The sequence below is a fragment of the Brassica oleracea genome, chromosome C9 (genome assembly GCF_000695525.1).
Source record: "Brassica oleracea var. oleracea cultivar TO1000 chromosome C9, BOL, whole genome shotgun sequence".
In the NCBI taxonomy this organism is placed as follows: domain Eukaryota; kingdom Viridiplantae; phylum Streptophyta; class Magnoliopsida; order Brassicales; family Brassicaceae; genus Brassica; species Brassica oleracea.
Window position 1 is genome coordinate 2,243,256 of NC_027756.1, and position 19,199 is coordinate 2,262,454.

Here is a 19,199-nt window from a genome sequence, read left to right on the forward strand (position 1 = left end):
TTGGCCACCCGGGCTAGTTTTAAATCCCAAGAATACGTGGAATGCCGTGGGCCTCGCGGGAATAGTGGGTTGACCACGGTCGCCGGAAACCCGCGGTTACCTTAAAAAAAAAAAAAAAAAGGACGATCGATCGTATGTGACATTGTAATTCAGTGGTGTGTGACGTCAGTCAAGCTTCTTAAGGTGAGAGTTTTGTCAGTGCATGCATGTGATCAGTGGGTCTGAACTCTAACCGACAAATCATTTTAGACAAATAATAAATTCTAATAAATAGAGATTTCATGCACCTGGAGAAATATACATTGTCTATATTACTTGGATATGGTACTAGTTGGCTAGATGTATTTAAGTATTACAGTTTAAATTTGTATCTCAATTGGTACGGTTAAAAACTTAAAATTGTCATATTGTTTTTTTTCCTATTTTGGGGAACTGTTAAGAAGTTTTTAAAGAGGGATATATTTTCTTTACAAAAGATTAGCTAGAAACTACAAAGGTTGGCTTGATTAAGATCCATCCGCTCCAAGCCAGCGGATTGCATTTCTAGTTATTGACTTTAGGATAAACAGCAAGTTCTAAATTTAAATTGGCTAAAACTGATATAAAAGTTACATCCATTCAACATTTTACGTGTTTTTGTTGTTAAATGTTTTTAGTTATTTATTTTTATGGATATAATTCAGAGTAAGAATCAGCTGAATTAAAAAAAAAAATACTATGACTAAGACAGTTAAATTTAAATTCTAGACGACATAAATAAATAAGTTTTTATATGTCAAAATTAAGTTTTTTTGGTCCTAGAATGTCAATATTAAATTGTATAATATATTATGCTTATATACATTTGATGGCAATATTTGTTGGTTAGCTTTGATGCGCAATAGACATAATTACTATTTTGGTAGGCCTACATTCAAATAAAATCACAATCAGTCGGAAGGAAAACAAAAAATGAGACGACAGACGCGTAATATTGCAATAAATTGGTGATAACATTTTGTCTTAGACAATTTTAAGCCCACGTATTGAAGTCATCGACCTGGCGTGGCAATTTTCTTTTCCTAAGTTGGGTGCCAAAACTTTATGCGCACATGCAGATTTAGACTGTATAAAAATTATAAATTGTACAAAAAATAAAACACATTAAAATATATAGTTTATTGGTTTTTGTTAATGTTATCACTATTTAATGGCACAAAAGATCACTATTTAACTATACTTTTCAAAGCTATATTATCCATACTATTGATAGAAAAGATTAAAAAAACTAATTATTTAATTGGTCACCTGGAGCGGATATTTATTATGCAGTCATTCATATGTGTATATCCAAATCGACTTATATTTTTGAGTAATTCTTCTAAAGAGCACAAAAATATATTATCAAAATAGTATACAATAGACAAATACTACTAAGGAGTCATTTATACAATTGAGCCAAAAATTCATTTATGCATTTAGTATAAATAAATATTTATTTAAATATTTTTATTCTAAATATATACTTTTGTTTGCAAAATATTTTTTTTTGCAGTTGAACTCTCATGTTAAAAATAAAAACGGTTAAAGTTAATGATACCATTAATAATTTTTTATTTAATTAAAAATTAATTTTATGTTAATAATATTAGATTATATGTTATTTAAGATAATTGATTATAAAATATATTTTAAAATAAAATAATTCTTATATATATTGTATTGTTATTTATAATAATATTTTCTATTATAAATTTAAAATAAAGATATAAAAAATTATAATCAAGTATTAATCAAACAAAAACAATTATATAAAGATATTTTCTAAAATATTTCTAATATACGAGGGTTTTCAAAATTTCAATAGAGTAATAAACATATATATTTTGATGAAATCAATTTCATAAATAATTTGATGTTTGATTTAAACTTTTTAAGAACATAAATAATAATTTATTATATTGGTTTTAAAATTAATAAGACATAAATTAATAATTTTTTCGTAAGAAAATTATGTCCGCATGTGCAGAGAAAACACCTAATTTTATATTATTAATCATAAATTCTAGATCCGAAATCTTCATTCCAAAAATCTAAATCTTAAATTTTAACTACTTAACCTTACTGGTATCTGTATTTTCATATCCACTAATAAATACAAGTTTGATAATTTTTCTTTTTGTATGCTATTTATGGAATAAAAACATGTTTTATTGATAGCTTAAGATATTTATAAATATTTTTCTTGTAAAAGCAAGCTAACGTGTTTAACTGGTTGAAAGATTTTATTTGTTGGTTTATTATATAATTCAAAAATTCTCACTACAATGTTTTGGTTTAGTTATTTTTAATTTAATGTTAAATTTATTCATCTAAAAAATTCTTATTACATGAAATGCACGTTTTATTTGATAAGATTATGAGATCTAAATTACATTAGTCATAGTTTCATTGTGAGTTTGAAGCCAAGTGACTAGTCTCTCTTCTGACGAGCATCTCAGCATGCCTGGTCTGGAGCATAGGTAAAGGTTAGGACATCACGAGTTTCATTCGATGATTTTAGTTCTGTGTAAAGTATTATAAGAACTATATGAAGAATAAAAGCACAAATTTTTATTTGAGCGTATAGCACTACAATTTTTTTTTAAATGTGAGATTGGTACTGCTGACGAGTACAGTCAGTGGAATGGTACTGAACCTGTTTCTTATGGGTTCGTCGATGAGTTTTATTAGCCGATACGTAAATGAATGTAATTCGCCATGCTTTTGCCGTTTTTCTGCCTCCATATGTAATAAGGGAAAGCTTGGAAGGTGTATCTTAGGATCAAGGTTCAAATGTATGAGTCTGAATCGGCTAAGACGATGTAGATGATAGCTCTCTCAAATACAAATGCCAAGAAAGAGATTCCTTGGATAAGGGTCTTCACTTAGCTTGATTAAGAAGGGCTTTGCTCCCCATGAGACAAAGTTATCAAAAAGTACTTATTTCAATTTGGATAACCCTGATTAGAAAGAATCTCTTAGCTTTTTTTTGGTGTTATAAAAAAAAAAGAAAGGAAGAATCTCAATCCATTGTATGCTGCTGAGAAGTAGACCTTGCGAGAGAGGAGTCCATATCTGGGTTGAGCATAGGCATGAGAAACACTTTAGTGATCACCAACACAGTATATTTGGTGGAATTTATACCAAATAGCCGGTGAGGCAATTATTTCCAATCACGAATAGTCGAATATGTTGAGCTAATAAATTCTTTTACAGTAAAAATTATCAAAACTTTAAAATACCTTTCAGAACGTAAATAGAAATCACAAAAAAATTAATAGTGATTTCCTTTTCAATTAAAAATTTAGTTCGAAGATAAAATAAATTCAATTCGGGCAAATACGTTTATTATCAAACATGTGCCAATCGAGGAAGTATTAAATATAAAGCAGATCGATGAAAGTAACACTTTGGATATTGGTAAAGAAAATTTCTGAATGATTGTGCGTGTGGTCACGTCTACCGACAAAACTCGTAACTTGTTTCTCTAATATAGTGAGACCCCATCATCCCAAAGTTAATAAAAACATTTTCAGTATATAACGTGTAAAAGACGATGATAAGTAGTCAATTTGGACCCAATTAATTTAAAATATGGTTACGAGCATCTCCGTTAGTTGAGTAAGGTGTCAGTTTAATCTTTGATTTGTGGTTTTGAGTAACTTGAATATGTGATCACTTGAATGACTTGTATAAGACCAAATGACTTGTATATATGTTGGTAAACGAAATATGCCGCAAAGGATTGACAATGTGCTATAGACCGAAGAATCATAAACATATTGACAATGATATTTAGGAGATGACCAAGAGAAAGGCTGTAACGGTTTATGAAAAATGTGGTGTACGAAAATTCGGATGGACGTGGACTGAATGAATAAGAAAAATCATGTAACGAAGAAATTTATTTTTTTGGGTAAAATGAAACAAAGATTTATATTTATATAAATATTAGCATTACAAGTTTTCGTATGAAAACTTGTTTCAAATTTATATGCTATTAGCAATAGAAAATGTGATGAATTGGAAGCATAGTACATTATATATATATGTTACTAAATTAGTAAAAATAAAATATGGCACCAATTCTGTTTTTTTTTTTGAGCGTATAGCACTACAATTTTTTTTAAAATGTGAGATTGGTACTGCTGACGAGTACAGTCAGTGGAATGGTACTGACTGGGTTTAAGAATTGTAAAGTTAATTCATGTATACAGTAGCATGTAATATACGACATGCGAATATTTTTGCATGTTTTACCATTATACGAATGTAATCTTAGGCACAATTCTCCTAAAACACATAAAATAGCTCTCTCATAAAATGACTTTAATGAAAAATGACTAAACAACATTCATTAAAAATTTAAAACTAAGTTATCCTTAATGAATTATATTTTTAATATAAATAAAAAAAATTTAAAATAATTATTTAAAATAATATTACTTTAGAATGTATACTTTAAATTCTAAATCTTTATTCCGAAACTCATATATACCCCCTAAAAACCCTTAATTTTAACCATTTAAACATACATGTATATATGGTTTTATATCTTTAATGAATACTATTTTAGTTATTTTCCCTATCAATACTATTTTTTGTTTTGAAACAAAAATATGTTTTAGTGTTATCATATTGTTTTTTAAAGTCTTAATCCATACTCAAATTTTGTCTAACACTTCTCACATGGATGGAGCATGGTGGTTGTCTGGTTGAAATATATTGACTTTGACATGACGCTAATTCAACTATTATGTCGGTGGCTCAGTTTATCAGCATACTTTATTTAAGAAAATAATTTTGTATGATTAAAATTAATTAAGACCTTATCTACCAAAATCCTGATTAATCCTTAAACATTGTAAATAGTCGGATATCTTCGAAATAAATGTATGATTGTTATCAGGGGTGAAGCTGAAAACTTTTTATAATGAGTTCACAAATATTAAAATTTAATATATAGTGTTTGCAAGTTTGAGAAGAAGTTTTATATTTCGCCTATCACGTTATAGCAGTTATGAAATTATGGGTTTAACACATAAATTCGAAAAAATGATGGATCAATAACATATTATAAGCAAAACAATAATTGTGTGAAATAAAAAAAAGTATAGCTCCTTTAAATTGAGAAAACATAGTTCCATAATAAAATAAATTGAAGGTTATTTGACCATGTAAATCGTAAAGGTTGTTCCAGATGCGACAAGTACGTGAAACTTGCTGGTGGTTCGTTCCCGGAAGTTTCTTCTCATCTTCAAGGTCGTCTAATGCATAGCTCTCATGGCGGCGAAGGTGGTGACACTCACATGCTTATATTGCTTACTCGAGAAGACTAATACACTAAGCCGAGACGATTTACAGTGATTCAGTCTCCTCGAAACAGAGATCACCTTATCGAGCAGTAACAAAACCGAGTACGACACATTTATCTATATATAGATTTTCAACGTCCTCTTTCAGGAAGGCGGTTCTCAAGAACGTGAGTGCTCTGCTAAATGCATGAAAACAAGTATGGATAAAAGAGTTCTTTCATTAACACTTGGCATCGTACTAAAGTTTCATCACTTTGTCGTCTCTACGGATCTGTCGATTTAATGGCGATAGATCAGATGGATTACTGTTTTTAACAGAAGCATATATAGGAATAAGCAATCTTTATTGATGCTATGATTATATTGAGACGATTGATAAATCTATATTATTAAAACTGAAGTACCTTTTGGTATTGTTTGGAAACTTAGATAGTAGATTAAATGAAAGTTGTTTGGAAACAAGGATAGCAAATTATTTTATTTACATATTTAGTCACTGTATTTATTTCTCATTTACAGATTCTGTCGTTTGGAAACTTGGATAGCAGATTAAATGAGAATTGTTAGGAAACACAGATAGTAGATTAAATATTTTGTTTTATTTACACATTTAGCCATTGCATTTCTTTCTTATTTACAAATCTGTCACTTCACTTAAAATCAAAAATTTAAATTAATTAATTACAATGAATTGTTATTTCTTTTTGCTGGAAAAAAAACACAAACTGTAATATATAGTATATATTAATCTGCTACAATACAATTTTCAAGAAAACCAAATATCATAAAATTAATAATAATTCATAAAAACCTACTGTAAAAAATTAAATCATTTTTAAATAAATAAACAAAAAATCAATAGGTTAATATATGAATATTACAATTACATCAAATTGCATCAAGTTATAAAATTATAAATATAATATTACGTACAGATAAAAAAATTATTATCAAACATCTATATTATAATATAATATATTCTACTCTAAATATATTTTACAAAACACGAAAATATAAATGGACATTTTATAAAAAATGGTTTATAAATTTACGTTGAACGCAAGTTAAATCCAATATCCGCGCGGGGGAGCGGATCAAGATCTAGTAACTAATTAAACTTGAAGCCGAAAGTTTATCACATAAAAGTGTCCGTCGAAAAAAGTATAAATGATATGAAGTTCTTTAAAAGAATGTTAGTGTGAACGCATTAAATTTACAGTTTTGGTGAGAAACGTTTTCTGCGTGACACCTAAACGTTTTACTAAATAAAAGCTTTTCGTGAAGCCACGTCACGTTCTTTGCCAATAAACTCTTAAATTAAGTTTTAAAATTGCTTCTCCTTTAAAAGAGATTATTTTAAATGTTCGAACCAGTGTTATGGGGGTCAAGGTAAAAGATCGTAACCAAATGTTACAGCGAAAATCATTTGTACATAGGCTAAAATTATTTATTTGTAGAAGTCATGTTGGTCAACTGACCCCCTCCCCACCGCATGGCTCCGCCAACTTGGAAGTTGCAACTCCGAAATCAATCTGGGTTCATATGAAAATAATAAAATTCATATTTAAGTGGCCCAATATCAGTCCATCGAATATAAAATACGGCCCGGACATTCGCCGCGATCCTTAATGTGTTGCGTTAAATTTCGATCATGTAATCGAAGGTGGTGATGATTAATTATATATACAAGTTACCTCATTTTAAAAAAATCTACTTTCTAGGTTCCATGCAAATTGAATGGTAAGGCGAATAGCAGTGGCTTGCGTTATCACTTTCGACTTTTAGATTTAATGTATGTAAGCTATATTTTTTCAAACCTTTTCTTTTAAACTCTTTAAAATAAATGTATGATAATTTAGTTTATTGCATGTTTTCACATTTAAAATTATTTTTACCTTAATTGTCACCTAACATGTTGAAGAGTCAGGGTTAGGAAAAACATCTGTAAATTCTTTTATTCGATCAGTTATTCGTTTCGATTCGAACAAAAAAATCTGGATATTTGTAACTCTACAAAACAAAACAAATACTAATATACAATATCTGTAAGAAGCGTAACAAATAACAAATACTAATATTTTTATGAATGGATATCTGATATGATCCGTTATATGCATGTATATACATATATTTTTAAGAAATTATATATAACTTATAAAATAATATATTTTATATAAGTTCTAAAATAATTTTTATTTATTAAATTTATTGTATTACTTATTAGAATTTTAAAAAGTAAAATTTTATTTTTATAATAAAAATATTATTATTTTAAATTATTTTAATATTTTTTATTTATTTTTAATTTTAGTTTTATTTATCCTGACCGAATTGGCTATCCGCTTAAAAATCTAAATTTTTTTGGATATCTACCGATTGACTTGGATTGGACAATTGATTGTTCAGAAAAATATATTGGATCACAAATATCTCTAAAAACCCTCCGAATAATATGGGCTTGCCGCTTGTATATCTAAATGAGCCAAGGCCCAATAAGTATGGATAATCTGTTGGATCCATATATGACCCTATTTAGGTTTCGAATGGTAACAACGGATTAAGCGGGGCGGGACAAGCGGATTGGTTAGTGTGGTGCGGTTTAAGTGTGGTTTGTATTAGAAAAACGCATACTGCAGGACAAATGCGGTTCGTCTAAAAGAAGCGGTTTAAAACAAAATATGAATGGTGACATGTATAATGACTAGTGTAACTGCGGGATACATAATATATTTATATTTTATAGACTAAAAAATCATTAAAAATAATATTATTTTATATATATATACATATATATTAGTTTAAAAATATTATATATATGAAATTTAATATGTTATTACTCACGAATTATCTTGAAAATTAAAAATTGTAGAAATAATATATTTATGATAGTGATTTGATGTGCTTTTAATATATGTGAAAACAATAATATTTTATATTTTACAAACTAAAAAATCAGTGATACTAATATAATTTTTAAAAATTATTTTATATATCTCAAATATGAAAGTTAATATACTATTACTAAAATTTATAGCCAATTATTTTATTTTAAAAAATTATAATTGTACTAGTTTTCTTTAGACAAAATTAAACTAAGATATCTGAATTTTGTTTTTCTTGTCATCACCATAAATAGATTCATGAAGACTCTGCAAACCTATCTTTAAGATATCAATGATATTAAATCTGAAGTTTTTTATTTAATTTATGAAAATCTTTTAATTATCTGAAAAACTTTACAAAATCATATTCAATTATGCTATATTATTAATGTTATATTTATTATTATTAATTATCATTTAAATTTATGCTACTTAATTTTGTTAACTAGATCATTTACATTTCAATTTTTGTATATTATATGGACAAAATATTAGTGATTATATATGAGTCTAATGTATTTTTGATAACTAACGTTTATTTTAAATAATTCTGTTTGAAACAGTAGCTAAACAACACCTCATCTCCTTCTTTTAAAGTTCAACTGCGAGACAAAACTGCGGTTCAGACCAAAAGTTGTCCCGCTACAGTTTTTTTCTTTTTAATTTATAATATTTTATTTATAAAAACACTAGCAATAAAATCATGTGAATGGTGACACTCTGCTTCACGAGCCATGCGTTACTCTTCTCCCACACTTCTCATTCACAGCCTTAGTGGTTGCAATATTTTATCATGTGCCAGCTCCATTTTCGATACTCCTAAAATATTAAATTGAGACCTTAGAGAAAGGAAGCATTAAATTGATAATTACTCTCTGTTTCAAAATATTACTTCATCCGTTCTTAAACGTAGGATGTTCTACAAAATTTTGATGTTCCAATATATAAGATGTTTTCATTTTACTAGGTAACTTTTACTTTATTAAAAACTGTATATTCAATCATATTTTAATAGTTTATTTTGTAATTGGTTGAATATCATTAATTTATTATTTTATTGATATTTTCTAGAGAAAAAAGTAGTTTTCTTAATATGTGTGTTTCTACCTAAACATCTTATATTTAGGAGTACATATTTTAGATTTGTCATACATTTTAATAAAACGCGTTAAATGTGCATAATTTTTTGTGATTATCTTTTTTCCATAATTTTAACCCAATAAAAATCCAATAAGTGCAATTAATTTTTTTGAAATTTACAATTAATTAATAAAACATGCATTGAAAATGCAAAAAAAATAGATTTTTTGAAATAAAATTTTTCTTTATAATACTTCTTCCGTTTCAGAATGATTCATGTTTTAGAAAAAAAAATTATTTCTAAAAGTCCATATTTTAAATTTTCAATGTATGTTATAATGACAAATTGTAAATTTTAAAAACATTAATTGTATTTACTAAACTTTTATTGGTTTAAATTCATAGGAAATAGCTAAACACGAAAAATAATGCATTTATTGTTTAAATTTTAATTGTTTTCTTAGTAAGTGTGAAAACTCTAAAAAATACATTATTTTGAAACGGAGGAATAGGTAACTTTTACTAAACGGAGGGAGTAGTTAGATAAAATCGGGTCGCCTAACACAAACACAAACAATAAAACAGAACCATGTCTTTGCATGACATAATATCCATTAGTAAGCCGCTTCGTAGTGCTAAACCTTTTGAAGACCTCTGAGATCTATCTAATCACGTGTCTTCTCTGGCTTTCATCTTCTATTTATGACGTTGACCGTCTACAGTAAATACCAAACCGTTTGATCGGAAGAATTTTTTTTTTTTTTTTGATCGGAAGAAAATTAAGGTTGAAACTCTTGCCGTTTATAGACTATAGAGACAAAACCGCCACGTGATTTTGAGGGGTACGGGTTCAAAAAAAAAATACAATTGTTTATTTCTATATTTCATAAAAAAAAAAGGAAAGGGATCTGCAGCATTTGCTTTGGCATTATTTTTCCATAGATAATATGTAAACATGCATCGCGATAATATAAAGAGGTCACATTGACAAAGGCTTCACTAAGGGTTTATACAACCTTTTTTTTTGGTAATCTATACATCCTATTATTCTTTGAATTCCATTGATTAAAACCTGGTGCATCATCCATGTTATTCATTTAATTAAAATTACTGAATTATTCAACTAATTAAGATATATTATTTCCATTAAAATAACGAACATATATATCATAATATTGTTTAAAAGTTTGATAGTTAGTTTAAAGAATGGACAAAAGCGTCATCCGTGATGTGAGATGTGATAAGATTGTTCTTATCGCATCAAGAATAGAATTGGGAAGCCACCGGTGAACTGTTCTTGGTCAAACTGAAAGCTACTTTGAGATTATGTATTAAAGTTTCTAAAAAGGAAAGATTTAATTATATATTAATAAAACAAAATATCTTCATAATTAGCCATCTTAAGGTTCCTATCGTTCTACGCATCTTAGAGCATAATTAACCTTTTGAACAAAAAAAAAAAAAAGAAAAAAACATAATTAACCCTAGCACTCCAGACGGAGTGCTTAATTTTTTTTATTTTTTTTTATTTTTGGTTTTTGTCTGATTTAAAAAAAAATAATTTAAAAATGAATCAATCGCGGACCGCCACGTGTCAGTGGAACCTGCAAACAGTGGGAACAACCGACGTTTACTGTGTTTGTTCAAGCGCTGCTGCTTACTTTTTCCTATTTTTTTATTTTTATTTTTTAAATGGTTAAACACTGGGGTAAACACTCCGGTTAATGGTGGTTATACTCTCCTCTATCTCACTGTTAGGAAAACTAAATATAGGATCAAACCAAAATCTAATTTATAAGATTTTTTTGGAGCTATGTTATAGTTGGGTTGGGTCTACAATTATAGACTTGTATTAACATATAACTGATATTTCTATATTATATAACTTTTTGGTACAATATTTGTTTCTCTCTTCTGCGTATAGTTTCATTCGAATAATCATACTAATTAAAATAGTTTTAGAAAATAATAATTTGATACCAAATAGTGACTAATTATTGGTGGATAAAAAGTATATTAGTTTTTGGTTATTCGTTTGATATAAACTACTATAAGAGCTTGGCTGCTCTGTTTCGAAAAAAAAAGAGCTTGCCTGGTCAAACCAACTTCTCTTCTCTCTTACAAAAAAAATTAAGTTCTTCCTCTTCTTTCACATCAAGAACTCTTTCTATATCTTCTTGTTTCGTCTTTAACACCAATAAAGAATAGCTTCACCTTGGATCATTTCTGAAGGAAATGGATAGCGAGGTATCAAGAACCGGGGAGATAACAAAAGATTCGGAGCAGACTGATTTACCACCTGGCTTTAGATTTCACCCAACAGATGAAGAACTCATAAGTTACTATCTGAGACCAAAGGTTCTAAACACCTTCTTCTCCGCTATAGCCATTGGTGAAGTTGATCTCAATAAGGTTGAACCATGGGACATACCATGTAAGTTTAGTTATTTTTTCTACTTTCTGTATATTTCTATGTTTTTTTCCTTTAACCACTCTATTTTCATGGTGGAACAGGGAAGGCTAAGATTGAGGAAAAAGAGTGGTACTTCTTCTGCTTAAGAGATCGGAAATACCCGACCGGTTTAAGGACGAACCGGGCTACTAAGGCCGGTTATTGGAAAGCTACAGGCAAAGACAAAGAGATCTTCAAAGAAAAATCTCTTGTTGGTATGAAGAAAACTTTGGTTTTCTACAAAGGAAGAGCTCCTAAAGGAGTAAAAACCAATTGGGTCATGCATGAATATCGCCTAGAAGGCAAATATGCAATCGACAATAATCATAAAACTGCTAAGGTAACAATGTAATAGTTGCAGTAACTGACCTTTGATACACATCACACTTGTTGCTTAAGTGACCGCTATCTTACATAATAGTTTGTTACGTATGTTACATGCAAAAACATCTCTTCTTTATGGTTTTGTCACCATACTGCAAATTTAAACGTTATTTTGCATACTGGTGTGTAATTTTTTTTTCTTTTGTTGTGAAGTTGGATTTGATATATGAGTGTGTTGTTGTTTGTGAATGCAGAACGAATGGGTTATTAGTAGAATTTTCCAGAAACAAGCAGATGGTAAGAAGATGCATATCTCCAGTTTAATGAAGCTCGGTTCAGGGATCAACCAATTTGAACCGGTCGGTTTACCTCCCCTGATGGATTCTTCTCCATACCTCAAGAGCGGAGGAGGAGACACTTTCGCCTGGTCGTTGTCTCACGTGCCATGCTTCTCCGACCAAACAACCGAGGACAAGAGTCACCTCTCCGAGTCAAGAGATGAATGTAACTTTACCATGTTTGGTTCTTCATCGACTCACTTGTTGATACCGAACATTGGTTCTATACTACACTCTGATCCTGTGTTTATGCAAGATAATTCTTCGATATTGAAGATGTTGCGTGACAGTGAAGAAACACCGTTTAAGAAAGATCTCCAGGATTTCAGTACATCGGAGAACGAATTAACCGCGAGTTCTTGGCACGGTCACGATATTTCTGGTTCAGCAGCTCCGGTTGAGATGGATTGCTTTTGGAATTTCTGAATTTGGAAAGTGTAACATATCAAAATTGGGGTGTATATATGGGGAAAACAATTATAGGGTTTTTTTTTTTTGATCAAATTAAACTTATATTGAAACGTAGTTACTCATTCCCAAGGAGGTTTGATCGTAGGTAGTACAAAGCTGATTTAGCCAATGAATCAGCATGAGCATTTGCTAAACGCGGAATAAACTTAAAGGAGATAGAGGTGAAAGACTGAGCCAACTGATGGATGTCATGTAGGATGCCTTTCAAAGCCACATCTTGTCCTTGTGAGTTCAGGAGCAGGATAAGAGCTTTTGAGTCAGAGTAAACAATGAGACTGCTGACGTGTGACGAGACTGCAGCGTTAACCACAGCTTTAACCGCAAGTGCCTCAGCTACAAGGGCCGAGGTGACAAAGCGCCGGTGAGATGAAGAAGACTCTGCACTGGTTCCTTCAGCGTCTCGGAGTTGCCATCCGAGGCCGCAGTTGCCTGTTGAAGAATCCCAAGCTGCATCTGAGAATGAAGACCAAGTATAAGAATTAACAGCTTGTTTAACGTTAGATGAAACCACATATTGTGGTACATGAGGTTTTGTGACCATCGTCTGAGCAGCTCTCCAAGCTCTTGCATCTTGAATAGCTTTAAGAACAGAGTCTTTCTCAGTAAAGATTCTGTTTTCAAAAAGGAGTTTGTTCCTATTGGTCCACAGAATCCATAGGATCCAGGGATATAGTGGCGTGCTTCCAAGGCCAAGAGGGGGAAGAGATATCATCTTCCGGCATTGATCAAGTAGTTCTGAGACAGATGAGACTCCATGTGGGTTCGGTTTATTGATGCACAGGAGTAGTTCCCACACCTGGTCAGCAAAAGGACAGTGTAGTAACACGTGAAGTTCAGTTTCCAATTCGCCACATCGTTTGCAAGTAGCGGCAGCATCAATTCCTCTGTGTACCAAGACTGAACCCACAGGGAGCGCTTTGTTGTTGGCCTTCCAAAGAAAATGTTTAATCTTTGGTGATGCTTCTATCTGCCAAATACACTTGTTCCAATTGAAAGCTAGGTCAGATTGATCTTCATTGCAGAGTTTTGCTATAGCATAGCCTGATTTCGTGGAGTACACGCCTGAGGCATTGGGCAGCCACACTCTCTCATCTTGCATTCCAAGGGTACTGGGAATCAGTCTCCGGATTGCTTCCTCGTATTGGGGGAGGTTACTTCTAATAAGATCAAGGTCCCACGCAATCCAACTCATCTTTTTTACACTAGGGGAAGCATCCCACCAAACCTAGTAAGGATAGATTGGATTTGTTTGCACAAGGACATGGGAAGTTTGAAACAAGACATGGCGTAAGTCGGCATAGCTGCTAGGACTGATTTGAGTAGCACCAACTTCCCCGCTCCGGAGAGGAATCTCGTTGTCCAACTATGTGAGTGTTGTCTTATGCGATCCACCAGTGCCGCGAAAATGTCTCGCCTGGTCGTTGTCTCACGTGCCATGCTTCTCCGACCAAACAACCGAGGACAAGAGTCACCTCTCCGAGTCAAGAGATGAATGTAACTTTACCATGTTTGGTTCTTCATCGACTCACTTGTTGATACCGAACATTGGTTCTATACTACACTCTGATCCTGTGTTTATGCAAGATAATTCTTCGATATTGAAGATGTTGCGTGACAGTGAAGAAACACCGTTTAAGAAAGATCTCCAGGATTTCAGTACATCGGAGAACGAATTAACCGCGAGTTCTTGGCACGGTCACGATATTTCTGGTTCAGCAGCTCCGGTTGAGATGGATTGCTTTTGGAATTTCTGAATTTGGAAAGTGTAACATATCAAAATTGGGGTGTATATATGGGGAAAACAATTATAGGGTATTTTAGGGGTTTAGAGCACCTCTAGGTCCTAAACACACATATATGTGTATATATATATATATATATACGTATATGTATTTGTGGGGTCATAATTTTGTGGAAAATCTAACCCAAAGTTTCTTAATTTTTTTTTGGTAAGTTATAGTGTTCTGGCTTTGCTCTAGGTTGTAGACTCTAGGACTTTAGGTTATAGAAAGATATTGAAAGAAACTTGTAACATTTTGTAAAAAAAAGAACTAGCCTGTGAAGATTGATTCTCTTACCATGTACAATAACTTACCAAATGTACTCTGTATTTAGACACGGCTCCATGATTCTCTTTCCCTCTTTAACATGACAAGAGGACAAGCACCAATACATACTTGAAGAGCAAGGTTCACATTTCACATAATACTTAATACATGTATAAAGATTACAAGCACAATATCTTCACAGATGCAGAACCTAATCACATCTTATATATTTCATTAAATATTAAAAATGGGGAAGAAGTCCAGTTCATCTACATTTTGAATTTTGTCTGGTGATATGTTTATATTATTAACCTTTTATATATTTTTGTGTACATATCTGTTAATTCCACATTAACAAACTAAAAAGCCAAAATTAATTTATGAAAATTAGGAAGATTCAATTTTCATACGATACAATAAAATAATTAATCAAATTCAGCTGCTATTTGTTTTTGGTTTTGGGAGAAATTATATGTATAGTTTACATGCTCTTGTTTCCTCCAGCTTCTTGAAAAGGCAAAGGTACAGACTTGAAGGCTCTGTACTTCCCCACATTGTTCAAATGCTCATTCTCCAACCTGATTGCAACACACCAAGCTATAACATAAAAATTCATCTTTCTTGATTTAAAAGTAAAATTTGAACCTGAAAAAGTTCCAAATGCCACGACGAATAATCTCTAAGATGGCAACAACAGCAACCAAAGCTCTTTTGTGCAAAAATGGAGCTTCTCTAATCCCAAGAACCGTCTGCATCCAAGCCAGCCTCAGCACCACATTCACCACCTTCATTTAATTTACAACATCTCAGTCCAACAGTTAATAAGTTGTAACATTCCACGAAAAAGAAAAGCTTCTGTGTTTGGTTTTAATTACCATGACAATGAAGTATGTGCTTTTGTGAGGGATTAAGAGTTTGTCACGAAGCCAAGGGTTTTTGGAGTTGGGGTTCATGAGACCCCAATCCATGAAAATGTCCCAGTATGTATTGAACAATGTGGCAATGGTCGACGTGGCTACAGCCACAGTAAGCAAGTACCTCCCTTTCTGCATCTCGAAGATTGTCCTAGTCGCAACCGCCAATATAGTCGAGAGATACTTTAGCGCGTTTAGGCCCTGATTTTTGTCTCTCTCCTCTACCAACCTCCTTACACACTGCAACCAAAAAAAAAAACATAGTTTTGAACATTTTGAAAATATGTTAAGATAAATAGGCAATCCAAGTACCAAAATATTAGACAAAAAAATCTAATATATAAATAGTGTCCAACTCCACTTATGATGATGAGATATTTTGAAAAGTAGCATTCCAAAAAATAAATTTATGAGGGTTTAGGTTTAAATCGGATAATATCCATATTAAAGGAATTTTCATCTGGTGACGAACATGTAGCTCTAATATAACTCTAGTCCAGGGAAAGACGTCTGATCGGTCTTTCATAACATATACAAACATTCCTTTTCATGTAACGTATATAGATCTAGTACCTGAGCAAAGCGGAACCAGTAAGGAACTATGGCAACGACAAGGTAGAGTTTTTTATAAATGTCACTCTCATAGCATTCATGTGTTCGTTTCTTGAAATCTCCGGCCCATCCATAATAGCAAACATAAAACAATAAGCTTCTAAATGCTTGCACCTGCCAAACCAAAACCTAATCAATGATATTCTAAAGAAACACACAAACTTGATAACCGGATCCTAAAACCAACCAACTCGTTACCTGGCTCGTTAATTGATCTGCGAGAAAGAAGTCCGGGAGAATAACCTAGCAATATACAACAAACTCATAAGCTCCGTGGAACAGCACACTACAGAGATTACTTGGACCGCACGTTACCTTATAGAGCGGGCTTAGAACACAGCGGATGACGGATCCGATGAAGAAATATCGGCTTGCCCGATATATTATATCGAATGGACAGAAAGAGACCGTCAACAAGCACTGAGATCATAAGCCAAAAAGAACATTTCACAGCTAACAACGTGGATGTACATTGATATCAATGATCAAGAACTTACGAAGAGAAGAGCTAAAGGAACTAGCTCCGTGATGACACTAAAACTTTTGGTTCTTGGATCCATTTCCATGTCGAGATTAGAGAGTACTCCTCCGAATGTTAGAACAGCTAGACCAGCGCCAACCAGAAGAACTTCTCTATAACCTAGATCGGTCCCATGCTCAAAACCAAAGATAAACGGGTAGTTTACTCTATATCTACCCCAAAAGTATATGTTTCCTGCAAACATAAACAGATGAACCGCAACGAACCCCAACAAGCTGCGGATAAAAGGCGTTACAATAAATGCGGACTTGAACTCGCAAAATGATGAATGTAACGTTTAAAACGAAACGAACCTGTAAAGAGGGAAGATGTTCTCCATGTACTGATGTCTGCCTTCGCTTTTTGCTATGCCTCTTATATGTACAACAACGGCTATTGAAATTGCGAGAGCCGCAGCGCAACCAGACAAGAAGCCTGTAGACATGTAGATGATATGTTTTAGTCTACTAGAAAGAAATAAACCTTAAAGATTTTTGAGTACCGAGGCAGTATGTGACTCTGTGTTTCTCCCTCTTAGTTTTAGGCCTTAAAGATTTCATCCCGTCTCGGTGATTTCCATTGGCGAAATGTTTAATAAACGTGGCTTCCACTCTTGACATGAGCCTCGAGACCTGAAAGTGTTAGAAGACTAAGTCTGGTTTTAATGTAACATGCAAGAGGGGTTGGTTGGTTCTTGTAATAACCTCATCGCAGCTGCCTAAATAAGAATGGTCCACTGTGTTTAGATAAGGCTTCGATGTATTCCTCGAAGTAGTCTGTGAAACATTACAAAAATAAAATATCAAATCAAAGCAATAACAGATGCTTAGGTTAGGAGGTTACAAACCTTGTCATACTTCTTTAATATCTTTGAAAATGCCAACTGATTCAAGAAGCTGTAAACACAGAGAGAGATGATGAGAATACATAGTTTTTGGGAAGATCTAAAGAATAACAATTCTTACCAATAACTCTTTAGGAACCTAAGTTTCTGGTAGAACTCAACAAAAGCGCGGCTCATAAGCTCCTCAGCTCCCTTAAGCTCAACTTTGCTGAAGTTTTGCTGGCTTGTGAGACCCATGATCATGCTTTTAAGAGTTTGCAATGGAGTTTCCGCTTCGATCTTGATCTTTATATGATCCAATATTTCCACTGGAGCAGGTTTGTAGACTTTCTTGTCTTTCTTGTGTTCCTTTTGTTCCACTTCTTTGATCACTTGCAGTGGTGAAGTGGCTACACATCAAAACATTCACAAAAGTTGATTATGGAAGTGACTTAAATCTCTGTGACTTAAATCTCTGTGCACCAGTAAAATGCCACGTATCTAGAAACCCTTAATATAAAACTGTTATTTTGATGAGAGATAGAGCTAAACCTGGAGTCCTAGGGGTTGAATGTGGAGAAGAACTAGCACTAGAGACAGCACTAATGTTGGGAAAAACAATGTTTGGATTCTCAACTTTAACCCTAAGAGCGATCAAAACGTTTAGTTGTCTACTAAGCTCATCTGCTTCCTCCATAACACTCTCCACTTTCTGCTTATAGAATCTCAACACCTTGTTGAACTCTCCATCAAGCCGCCTGAAAAACTGAACGTCCATATCTCCTCCTTCCTCAGCTGAGCATAGAAACGTCGTCGTGTAGGTTCCCGTCTTGTCTTCGTTGATGAGAATGACTTGATCCTCGTCGTCGTCGAAGAGATGGTAATGGTGGTGGCGTTTGCTGCTTAGAGGATTGTTTTGTTTGTGTGATTTCTTCGGGGAGCCTCTGGATCGGTTGGTCAGACCGCTAAATGCGCGGTAGAGAGATATGGTTCTTGATAACCCTGTTGGACCGGTTTCCTCTCCGACTTGGTTTACGCCGCCGTTGGGTTGGAGCGACGGTGCGGTCTCTCCGTTTTGTTGAGAAGGAAGAGGAGGTGGACGTTGTTGTTGTTGTTTTTTTTGGTGGTGACGGAGGATCTGTTTGACGATGGCTTTGAGAGAACGGTAATCCATGTAAGCTTCTCGCCATTCTTGGATCATCTGCGTCTCGTATTCTTTTCCAAACTTCATCTTCTACCCCTGGATCTGGTTTATTTTTCCCGTAAAGATTGGATTCTCCTGGGAAAAAACCTAGCGGAAACAACAACAAGAAGTTCTTGTTTTTGGTTGTTAATCCTTTCTTTGTTTTTCTCTTGACAATCTCTATTTTTTCTATAAAAAATTGTTTGTGTAAGAACT

The 19,199-nt window shown here is 32.6% G+C and overlaps 2 protein-coding genes across 3 annotated transcripts; one reads left to right on the forward strand and one right to left on the reverse strand.

The window, feature by feature from the left end:
• Positions 1-11,361: 11,361 nt before the first annotated feature.
• Positions 11,362-12,915, forward strand: LOC106315933 (NAC domain-containing protein 59-like). Of its 2 annotated transcripts, XM_013753778.1 has the most exons (4): positions 11,364-11,732; positions 11,813-12,090; positions 12,329-12,615; positions 12,726-12,914. In XM_013753778.1, exons 1-4 carry the CDS (start codon positions 11,534-11,536, stop codon positions 12,811-12,813), a joined length of 852 nt encoding a protein of 283 aa, XP_013609232.1. In that variant the 5' UTR covers positions 11,364-11,533; the 3' UTR covers positions 12,814-12,914. The 2 variants fall into 2 exon arrangements, with proteins under 2 accessions (XP_013609231.1, XP_013609232.1); XM_013753777.1 differs by having other exon boundaries at positions 11,362-11,732; positions 12,329-12,915.
• A 2,474-nt stretch (positions 12,916-15,389) lies between these two features.
• On the reverse strand, positions 15,390-19,075 carry LOC106316736 (phosphate transporter PHO1 homolog 9-like). Its single transcript, XM_013754614.1, has 13 exons — positions 18,353-19,075; positions 17,943-18,210; positions 17,825-17,873; positions 17,682-17,753; positions 17,480-17,609; positions 17,292-17,412; positions 16,955-17,213; positions 16,773-16,877; positions 16,656-16,700; positions 16,419-16,571; positions 15,807-16,085; positions 15,577-15,716; positions 15,390-15,509 (listed from the first exon to the last, which is right to left on the reverse strand). The coding sequence occupies exons 1-13, from the start codon at positions 19,029-19,031 to the stop codon at positions 15,413-15,415; spliced, it is 2,397 nt and encodes a 798-aa protein (XP_013610068.1). The 5' UTR covers positions 19,032-19,075; the 3' UTR covers positions 15,390-15,412.
• Positions 19,076-19,199: the final 124 nt, after the last annotated feature.